Source organism: Colletotrichum gloeosporioides (assembly GCF_011800055.1).
Source record: "Colletotrichum gloeosporioides strain Lc1 chromosome Unknown consensus_29, whole genome shotgun sequence".
NCBI classification, from domain to species: Eukaryota; Fungi; Ascomycota; class Sordariomycetes; order Glomerellales; family Glomerellaceae; genus Colletotrichum; species Colletotrichum gloeosporioides.
The window spans coordinates 15061-25726 of record NW_025544674.1 but is presented as its reverse complement, the minus strand read 5'-3'; the positions used below and the strand labels follow the sequence as shown (position 1 = coordinate 25726).

At 56.1% G+C, this 10666-nt stretch overlaps 3 protein-coding genes across 3 annotated transcripts; all 3 read right to left on the bottom strand.

Annotated features, from left to right (window-relative positions):
• Positions 1-314: 314 nt before the first annotated feature.
• GCG54_00000007 (Protease KEX1) lies at positions 315-2827 on the bottom strand (the record flags this gene model as incomplete). The annotated part of the gene is made up of 3 exons (XM_045400151.1): positions 315-1014; positions 1068-1642; positions 1694-2827. The coding sequence occupies 3 exons, from the start codon at positions 2825-2827 to the stop codon at positions 315-317; spliced, it is 2409 nt and encodes an 802-aa protein (XP_045266638.1).
• Positions 2828-5429: 2602 nt separating this feature from the next.
• Positions 5430-6948, bottom strand: GCG54_00000006 (Sorting nexin-4; the record flags this gene model as incomplete). The annotated part of the gene is made up of 2 exons (XM_045400150.1): positions 5430-6611; positions 6694-6948. 2 exons carry the CDS (start codon positions 6946-6948, stop codon positions 5430-5432), a joined length of 1437 nt encoding a protein of 478 aa, XP_045266637.1.
• Positions 6949-7853: 905 nt separating this feature from the next.
• GCG54_00000005 (LETM1 domain-containing protein mdm28) lies at positions 7854-9579 on the bottom strand (the record flags this gene model as incomplete). Its single annotated transcript, XM_045400149.1, has 2 exons — positions 7854-9436; positions 9519-9579. 2 exons carry the CDS (start codon positions 9577-9579, stop codon positions 7854-7856), a joined length of 1644 nt encoding a protein of 547 aa, XP_045266636.1.
• Positions 9580-10666: the final 1087 nt, after the last annotated feature.

The following is a 10666-nucleotide window of genomic DNA, read 5'->3' as shown; positions in this document are numbered from 1 at the left end:
AGCTGGGAGCTATGCGGTAGCTACCTCAGCTATCGCACGGGATGGCCCGCGGACACATCATGAGTGCAGACCAGGACTCCCTTCGTCGTTCACCGAGGTGAACTTTGATCTTCGCTCCTTAGGTAAGGCATCCCAAGCTCAAACTCAAAAATCCCCAGAATTGTTCAAAGAATGTATTTATACAATTGATTGGTTGAGCCTCAGACACCAACCACAGTCTAAGCCAATTGAGCCAACTACCGAGAAATGCGACAAGTTGAAAAAAAATAAGAGTCAAGGTATTTCTATGCAAAACGTCCCATGCAGCCGTACGCCTATTTTTCAGTTAACCTATCCGTTTCCCTGTTGCCACGTCCTTCTCTTGAACGATCACGATCCCCGTCGTGATACTCGCTGCTGTCATCATCATCGTCCTCGTCGTCACCGGCAAACGCATCGTACAGCTCACGGCCGCGCGTGCGCTTCTCGCCATTCAAGCCTTCGGTTTCATCCTCGTTAAGGAGCTCGAACTCGTAGTTGTCGCGAGGCTGGCTGTTGCGACGCTTGCGGATGTAAAACCAGATGCCGAGAGCAGAGCAAAAGACCGCAATAAGACCAAGCGCGCCATACACCCAGACACCGGCCTTGCCAAACGACGGCAGCCAAGACACCCAGTTAGAGGGGCTGGTCGTCGTTGTCGCGGCGTCCTCAGTGCCCGTCGCCGGGCCCGTTGCGGCAGGGGTGCCACCGCTCTGGACCTTGGTCGGTCGGTTGGGGTGATCCGTAGGAACGACAGGCTGGTCGGTAGGCTGCGCGGGATGCTCAATCGATGTGGTAGCTGCAGGCAGGCTGGTGGTAGCAACCAGAGCGTGGTCGTTGTCGTCGTCGTCGGTAGGCATGGGAAGAAGGGTGGCCTTGGTGGCATCGATCGACTCGCCCCAGAGCTTGAGGTGCCAGTCGATGAAGGTGCCCTGGTGCTCGTTCTCCTGGGAATCCTTCACGACGACAGTCCACTTGCCAATACCAGACTCGCCCCTAATTCAGGATTAGCATCTGTTCTTCAAACATGTTATTTAGACCCGACTCACCAGTGCGCAACGCTCATGAATGTCCAGTCAACATATCCTGAACGAGCAGAGTCCATCTTGCGAGTGACAGAAAGGTGACTGGTAACACCCTCAGGGCTGATCAAGTCCGCGCTCAAGTCACCACGGCGGGTGTGGTTCACGTTCATAGTGACCGTCACATGCTCCACTCTCTCCAGGTTGGCCTGCTTGAGGGCATCGGCGGAAACCTCAAAACTGACGGCAACACCGTCCTTGCCTTGGGGAATAGGCTTGTTGACGTGCACCCAAGGAGAATAGTACCAAGCCTGAGGCTTGACGTTCTTCCAATTCTTGGCCGCCTCGACCATGGCATAGGCGTCAATCTTACCGTAACCATACGTGTGGCTGAACTTCTTGCCAATCTTGGTTGGCTGCCACTCGCCTTTCTCCTCGTCGATAGGCACCGCCGTGTCCATGGCGAGCCACTGCATGTCTCTCCAGGTCAGATCGGGACGGGCTTCGAGAACCAGAGCGTAGACACCAGCGCCCAGCGGTGCTGCAGCGGAAGTGCCTCCGTGACCGTTGTAGCAGGCGTTAGTGCCAACATCGGTGGTGTGCTGCCAAGCGGTTAGTCTTGCTCCGTTACGCTAAAAAGTATCGTCACCTACGATAGCATCTCCGCTGCCACTGCTGTAGGTAACAACGAGCTGAGCCGAGCACTTCTCGGAGTAGTACGGGTGCTGTCCCTTTCTGTCGATGGCACCAACAGTGATGCTGTAAATAGAGTTCGTATATCCGTCAAAGTTGCAGTTATCATCATTGGCGGCACCGTTTCCACTAGCAAAGACGTAGATCGATCCCTTTCCGCCACGACCTTGCTGAATGCCCTTAAGCATCGCACGCTTGATCAGGATACCTGGCGCGTCCATCGATCGACCGTCGTCCGGGGGCCCCCAGGAGCAGGAGTAGATATCGTTGTGCTGGTAGTCGTACGTCATGGCGACGGCCTCATCAGCGTCCGAAATGAGCTTACTCAGGATACGGATGCCGGCAATCTTGGACTCATATGCAACGCCGACACCGCAGACGTTGTTGCGCGCAGCAGAGACCTCGCCGGCGCAGCGAGTGCCGTGCTTGTCATCGCTCAGCGTGGGCTTCGGCTCTTCGCGGTGGTCGTTGAAGTCGTAGGAGCCAGCGGCGTAGTAGTTGGGCTTCAGATCATCGCTGTACATATCCAAGCCGTCGTCGACAATGGCAACAGTCGCGTTCTTGCCGGTGATGCCCTGGGTCCAGACACCCGTAACATTGATGTCGTGTCCCTTCTGGACAGTGTTAAGCAGATGCCATTGCTCGTTGAAGATGGGGTCGGCGATGTTCAGGGTCTGCATGATCTTGTTCATCTGCTCAACCATTCCAGGATCCGCCTGTTCCTGACGAGCGAAGTTCTTGGGGCCGTGCAGGCGCGGGGGCACCCTCTTCTCCCAGGGCTTGCGAAGCTGCTGCTTCTGCGCGAGACGAACGCCGTCGAGGGGGTCGGAGCCGCCCAGCCCTCGCCTCCTCATCCTCCGCGCCTGCAGGGCAGGCTTGACGATATCCTGCGATTCCTTTCTCGCGGAGAAGATGTGATGGCCGTCGAGGCCGCCAAGGGAACCCTCGTGGCGCAGGCCCAGGCGACCGGCAACCTGGTCAGGAGTTGTAGAAGAATCCAGCTCGAGAACATAGTAGTCGTTTGTCTCGTAGTTTCGAACCGATGCACCGGCAGCAAGGCCGAGGAGGCCGAGGAGAACCGCGGACAGCTTCATGGTGGGCTACCGTAGACCCCTCGAAGGGAATGAGAGGGATGTGCAGAAGGGGCGAAGCTGAGGACAGAATGGCGTCAGCATCCAACACCAAACTACAGCCAGATCGCGATTGCAACACAGTAGAAAGAAAAAAGATAAGGTGGTGAAGTGTAAAATAACACGCAAGATCGTACCTCGATTAGGGGAACAAAGGAGCGAACTGGGCCCGTCTAAGGCTGGGGGAGCGGAAGACGAGACGTGGTCGAGTCGCAAGTGGCAAGGGCCGCCCTTGAAGATGGCCAAAGCTTCTGCTGGGTTCCCAGGTTCCGGCGCGACGTTTTAATTCTCAATCCTGTATCGTTCTTCCAGAGCCGGAGAGTCGTAGCTGGAACAGCGCAAAGCACCGCTGTACAGAGCAGGAATACGGTCTATCTGCTTGGCAAAGCAGATTGCGAGTGGCTCGCTGGATCGGTTATTACTTAAAAGGCCAGAGTTCACGCGTAAGAAACAGCGGGGAAGCCTCGTTTCATCGTCCGCGGGTGTACTTTGTGCCAATATGCGATAGGGGACGCCAGGGCCACGACAAGCGTAAATGCAGCGGCTGCAGCAAATGACGGGTCAACAAAAAATAAGGTAGCGTTTGTTCAAAGGGAAAGGGGAGGAAAAGAGCGCAGGGAGTAAGAAAAGGTAAAATGCGCAAGTACAATCCAAAGTCAGTTGATGTTTAGGTAAAAAAGGGTGGAATGGGCATCTGGAACACAGGACGACCTCTGCCAGATGATTGTTTCGTGGCCTTCTCGAAAACGGCAGGAACATAAAGCGCGGACAAGGCACCCGCAATGCTACCTACCCTTCTAAGCCCGCACATAGCCTAGCACAAGACGCCCCAAGGTACCTAACAAATACATAAGTACCTAAGGTAGGTAGGTAAGCAAGCAGCCGCCCCCAAGAGTCCCTGAGGATCAGGAACAGGTACCTCTCACAGCCTCCCAGCTGACGAAGACTGCGCACATCTCAGGATGAGGTACTTCACGTCCAACGATGTATCAACTCAGGAGGAACGAGACCTTTAACCTCTGATCTTACAGAACGGGAAGGCAGCGATTCAGGTGCAGCAGTGTCCACCGCCCACACTGCCGTTTCAACACTGGCGCAGCACCGATTTCGACGCCCCATTGGCCACGCCGCGCGGCGAGCGACCCTGAAATGCTTTGCCTGGTGTGCCTGGTCCCGATTGCTATTTTTTTTTTCTTCGTCTCGCCTCTTCCTCTTGACGGTTGCGCCGCGCTGAAGATCCCCCAGCCCAGGCAATGCAGATTCCGGGTACGTACCCTCAGTAGTGTTCGTAATTCGCAATGCAGCTGTGCACATGCTTATTTCCCCCAAGATGCCACGATGCGTTCAGTAATAGGAGATCGGAATCGTACTCGTACCTGTCCCTTCACTGAGCCCATCCATCAATTGAAATGAAATAGGAAAAAAAATCCAAACAACGTCTCAGATAACTTGTAACTATTCCTCACCTTCCCACTCGCCATCTCAGTCTTGGCTCAAAGGTCCAAACACCCCCAGACATCAAATCACAGAATCTCGCCAAGAGAAAAGCACCCTCTGCATTCTGGGGTCTTCCTCTCTTTCCGCCTCCCGCCGCGCTGGGCCTTGGCGCTTGACACAGTCAATCGTTTCGGAATCGGCTCCCGTCCTCGAACACCCTCCCCCACCATTGCCGTCCTCCTCACACACACCACGTTACCACCTTATAACACGCTAGCCCTTGCGATATAATAAGTAACATCAAGTTCGCAGCATGCTCTCCCCTCATGCTGGACGGGCAGACTCATGAAACTCTCTGATGTACTCCAGCTTGGTGTTCTCGGCCGGCAGCGGCGGCGGTGGTCGGTAGCAGTAGTGGCCATTCTTGACTCTCTGTCCAATGTCTCTCGCCTCAATATGCCTGCACGCACGCGGTAAACGTCCTTGTTTCCAATCTACACGAGTCTTGACAGCCACCATCAGCACGGCAAGACTCATGTTCCTACATCTGAAATGTTTGGCGCGACCGGATGGTAAACATTTTTCTTCGTCCTGCATCGGCCACCCTTGCTTCTGCATGAATGACCAAGACCCTGAATGTCAGCTACAGACAGGCTGGATGCAAAAGCCAGACTCGGTAGGCTGTATTTGAAAGAGTAGACTCAGAACATTACATAGCCACACGATGGATGCCCTGTCCGTCACTTTGCCTTGGTAAACTCCCAAAGACACGGCTCGGGTAAGGTTTGATCGTCAAGCGAGCTCGCCAACGTCTTTCTACCAAGAAAAAAGTAATAATATTCGTTATCAGCAGAGTTGCGATCCCCTTTTCATGATTAATGTCCAGCCCTCCATGACGGGATCCGAAAAGTGCCAGTGTCCCGATACTCCCGCTGAATGGCCGGCCTTCTCTACTGTCTCTTCGAAAGCCATGTCCCGGTGCCATCTCAAGCAAATACATATTCCAACACACAGCAACCCAATAACCGGGTGGTACCTTCTTCGCTCTTTTGTTCTTTGACGTCCTTCTTGAAGCCACATGTCGTGCCGTGGCTCAGGATCAAGCCCATGGAACCTCGAAACGCCCCCTCTAGTCCACCAATCGCCGGCCAGGAGGCTCAACGCCGGTGCTGCGAGTGCCCGAGACGCCCTCCTTCTCCATCGCCTTGACATATCCCTCCCAGATCTCAATGACCTCGTCGTAAAACTCAATATGAGAGTCCGCGAGACCTCCAAGCTGCTTCTTGAATTCGACCCGCTTGATGCGTTCGAAATCGGAGACCTCCTTAACAACCTCGTCGTCAAACATCTCACTTGTCTTCTTGGCCCGTTCCGCCTCGATAGTAAGCTTGTCGATGCTCATCTCGAGCTTGCGTTGTCTGTCGCGGCGTGACTGCTCGTGGTCGACTCCACGCACGTCTTCAAGCTTGCGCATCAGTCTACCGCTGGCACCTGACAGGCCGCCACCACCCCCGCCTGACTGGAGCGAGTCCCTGTCGGCGGTATCCTTGTTAAGGTAGCCCGTGAGCTGCTCATAGTCCACCTGCTTCTGCTCACGAGCCTTCAGAAGGCTCTTCAGTGCCGTGCTGTAAGCTTGCATGTCACGGAGACTGCCGAGGTAGTCCTGGTCCGTGACGTCCTTGAGCTTGCGCAAGCCCATCGCAGTGTCCTCGACCGAGTTGGCAAAGTGCCTGACCTCGTTCTCGACGCCGGGCTCGAGGGTAATCAGCTTCTGGAACTGTTCCGCCAAATCCTTGAAGTCTAATTCAATGTCGTTCTCTCGGCGAGCCACTCTTGCGACCACCTTCTCAATGTGGGCCAGGTCCTCGTCGAGTCTGTCGCTTCTCTCGCGCACCTCTAGGAACCGCTTGTCGTGCTTATGGGCCTTCGTGAACGCATTTAGGAAACTATCCGTAAGGTTGTCGAAGACACCACTGCTGCCGGCGTCGCTGCTCTGTGGTCCTCTCGTACTGCGGCTGCGCATCGTGGCATTCCAGTCCGGGCTCTCGAGGAAGATGTGGAGGATATCGGCGCGACGGAGTACCGGGTGGAGGGACAGACGGGTAAGGAAACGTTGGAGGGAATGCGCTCGACGGTTGGTAAAGTCAGGGCCGAAGCGGTTGCCGCTGACATATTCCATACGCTGCTTATCGGGGAGGGGAGGTACTGCCGCGGTGGGATAGTCTCTGCTCAGCACCTTATACAGGAAGACAAAATCGGTGAACCGACGGCGGACTGATGCTTGTGATCTCTGAAAGGTTGCAAAGGTCGTCTGTGGTAGCCGTGTTAGCGCGCAAACACCCCTCGAGAGCAGCCCTGCAGAACAGAGGCACAAAGCTTTCCAATTGCCTTACATTGGTGGTAATGAGGTATGAGACAAAGGTATCCTTGGAGCCATCATTCTCCTTGAGAGGCTCGGAGACGGTGCAATCCAGCACCTCCTGGCCGGTGGTGTCTGCGGTGTCGCTGTCGAATGCAGAGTGTCCGTTGCGGTCGGAATCGTCGGGGTTGGGGCCTGTCACAGAGCTGGAGCTCTCGGCAGCTTCGTTCTGCTCCGTGTGCCAAGATACGTTGGAGAAGTCATCGTGGTGTTGATCGAGGACCGCCATGGCGTCCAGCTGGGGCGGACGTGGGGTCACGTCGTCGTTGTCGTTTGAGGGTATCGCAGGTCGAAACGGGGGATGATGGGTCAAGCTTGGATCGCGCAACAGATTTGTTCAGGGAATAAGGTAAATCGCCGTCGCCGCCAAAGAGACCGAGGTCCGGAATTTGAACGTCGATTAATTAGGTTGTCGCAGGGAAAGAAGGGATGGCGGAGCGATCGTCTTGTCTGCCGGACAATGGCAGGAGACGTCGGCGGCAGTGGTGGGGAATGGGACCTGGAGGGAGCTGCCTGTGCTGTCGCCGCACCGTACGTTGGTGACGCTGCGAGCGAGCTTGGGGCGGCGCGATAGCGGGGGAGCGCTCGTGTACCCACAAAATCACTCTGGAAGCGGCAAGCGCTGAGGTCACTCGCTAGCAGCCGGGCAACACTCGGAACTCCTGCCTGGACCCCAGTTTCGGGAGGCTATGACGAAGCCGCAGACAGAGCGGTGCAACCTCTTGGACTGGCACCGAAGCCAGCCAGAGCCAGGTCAGGGACCGCTTTTTTCTTCTTCCTTTTCCACCTGATAGCCACCCGTTTCGATTGGCAGTTGACAGCGAAGCTCTGGCCAGGCTGAGACCAGAGGACATAAGACATGGGAGGAACTGAAGGAGTTTGCACCAAGATGGCCAAGAGTTCATTTCATTCTTGTAGGTATTCTACATAAATAGTGGTGGCATTTACACAATATCCGTCCCCGTTGTACAGTAGTGGAATCTATTTTGTTGGTTTCCTGAGATGGATCTTTCTAGTGACCTGTGCTGTTCCCCTGGGTGTCATGAACCCTGTTTTAGTACACGCTACCCAGCCTTATGCCATACACGTCTAACAAAGAAAAGGAAATGTGCTTGTCTACAGCTGTGGAGCAATTTATTGGTCGCTCTTCTCCGCCTTCTTCTCAGTCTGGGCGGTCTGGTCCCTCGCCGCCAGCATCTCCTGCTCGGCTTCCTTAGCCTCCTGGGCCTGGCTCTTGGGTGCCGCCTGAGCCTCAGCAGACTGGTTGTCCTCCTTCTCGTCGATGTTGTCGACATCGCGAGGCGTGGCAAAGCCGGTGCTGGCATTCTCCTCGTTCTGGCTGTTCTCCTCGTCAATGAGCTCTTGTTGCTCCTTGAGAACCTCGAGACGCTGCTTGTTCGTGGCAGCGCCCTCGGCGGTGTGCACCTCAAGAGAGATCTCGTGGAAGAGCTCATCGGGGATGGAGGAGAGGACGCCGACGAGGGCCTCGATCTGGCTGTGGGCAGGGACCTGGCCGTACATGTAGGCGTTGCTCAGAACCAGAAGAGTCGAAGGAACACCGTCCTTCAATCTGAGGTCGAGCCACTGCTGCAGGTACTCGCGCATTCTCGCAGGGGAAACACTGTGCGTGCGGATGCCGCGGCTGGCACACGCCACCTGCAGCTCGGCCACGGTCAAGCTGTCAACGCCCTCGTAGCTGATTTGCCTGTCGTCTCTCTTGATCTGGCGCATTCTGTGCCTGACCTGGTAACGGAGCATGTTGTCCGTGCCAAAGGTGTTGAGGTTCATGTACCTGCACATGGAGACCAGCTGGGGTCTTGACAGGTTGTCGAGAGTGAGGTCGTCCTTGAAGATCTTGCAGACCTTGATGACATCCTCGTGAGTCGGCGACTCGCCGGAAGAGCGGAGCTTCCTGAAGAAGACCGTAAAAGCCTCACTCTGGGTTGTTGCGGGAGTTAAAGGCAGTCCGGTCTCCTTAAGACTAGATCGGAGGAACTCGCTGACCTCCTTGCGCGTTGCCCTCAGTGTGTTCGCCTTGGCATCCTTGGACTTTTGGCCCTCATACGTGCTGGGAAGCATGTTGGGGAAGAGCCGCAAGGCGACGGGGAGAAGAAGTTCGGCAAAAGGAACGATGACGAACATGGAGAATGGGACCAGGCGGCCAAGGTCCTGGACGGTGCGGCGCAGTTGCCGGTTCTCTCTCCGGCTGAGTTCGTATCCAGCGGCCATCTTCAGAGCGAGGCGGGTGCTGATCCTGACTTCGGCGGCAAGCAGCTTCGTTCCATCCCAGTAGTGGTGAGCCTCCTTCTTCACCTTCTGCCATACAGTCAATTTCTCGTCCTTCTTCCCATCCTTCTTTGTCTCAACGGCGGCGTTCTTGGCGGCAGCGAGTTCGGTCAATGAAGCATCGGAGTCGGCCTTGTCGGAAATAGCCTTGTCGCCGGAGGCTGCATTTTCGGATTGAGAAGCATCGTTGGATTCCTTTGTCGCCTTGGACTCGGCCTTGGCTGCTGTCGCCGTCTCCTTGGGGAGAGGTTTCTTAGCCTCCTCCACGTTGAAGCCCGGCGGCGGGCCTGAATGTTGGCCGTGATTGTGGTGATCGGTGCCCAGTTGGCGGAGGGGAACGAGAATTGCGAGGGCGTTTGTTCGACGAGGCAGGTGCCTTGCGTTTCGGCCGAGCACAGCTGGCGAAACACCGAGAGTGGACAGCGCACGCGCTGCAGAGAGTCAGAGAAAACATTCAGAGTCGCCCAAGACAGGAGGCAGTGTCGAGGGGCAGATGCAGGAGGTCTGGCTTACCGTTGCCCAGGAACGGATTCGCAATCACCGCCCGACGAGCGACATTGGCTGAGGCGCTCATTCTGCAGCAGTCCTTTGATGGCAAATTCGATGGTAAGGAGGTGCAGCAGCTGGTTAGTGGGTAAGGTGGGTGGGAATAATCGACAAGCTACCGTAGAGCAGCGGTCATGGGCGACGTGGTGTATGTAGGCAATATACTACAAACTAAGTACAGAACAATGATGAAGAGGAAGGACGGGGAGATGTAATGCGATGCGAAACGACTCAAGAATTCTGGAATGGAGGGCAACCGATCGCATCAAATGGGGTGCTACCACGACTTGTCCCTGGCTTCCGAAACCACCCATTCCGGGGGGGTCCAGGGACCGGGTGCAGCACGTGCAAAATCACGGGGTTTTGCCTCCTTGTCTGTCCTTCGCTGGTGCCGTCTCCTCCTTCTCACCTCTCTCGCAACTCGGGGTTCGTTTGCAGTACACTGGGTACTTCTGCAGAGACAGCGGGACGCTGGAGAGCACGCAAGCACGGACGAGGCGCCGAAGGCAGTTGGCACGCTCCGCAAGGCCGCAGCACAGCACGGCTTGCGTCCAGATCCCGGTACGTATCTTTCTGGAAAGTACCTTTTTCTCGAATCTTGGTGCTGAGTGTGCTGGGCTGAGCCCGGACCAGCCTGGCCGTCCACTGTTTGGCCCAAGACAGAAAGCTGATTGGCTCGCCTCTGCCATCGCCACATGGGTAGCAAAGAAGACACCGGCGGTCTCCTGTAGATCGGTGGGTCATGCCGGGCTTAGCTGGCTAAACATTGTGAATCCCGCTGGGCTTGCTGGCAACCTGCCTTTGGACGAGCAGCCCTCTAGCGGTGCTCCCATGTTGTTCTGGTCCGCTGGGCTGCGCGAAGTCGCCATTTGCCCGCGTCGGCGATGGGATTAGAGGGGCCGGATGGCCGGCCAGCAGAGGCTGCGGCACCGCCGTGGACGTGGACCACAGCAGCTACAACGAACTGATGCAGATTCCCTTTGCCTGAAATCTGACTTGTCCCTTGGTCGAGACTGACGTGGGCCGTCTAGATGGCGTCGTGTGGAGGACAGATCGGCGGTATTGGCCTTGGGTTGTTTTGTTGCCAATTCAGGGTGCGGTGCCTTTCATCTTTT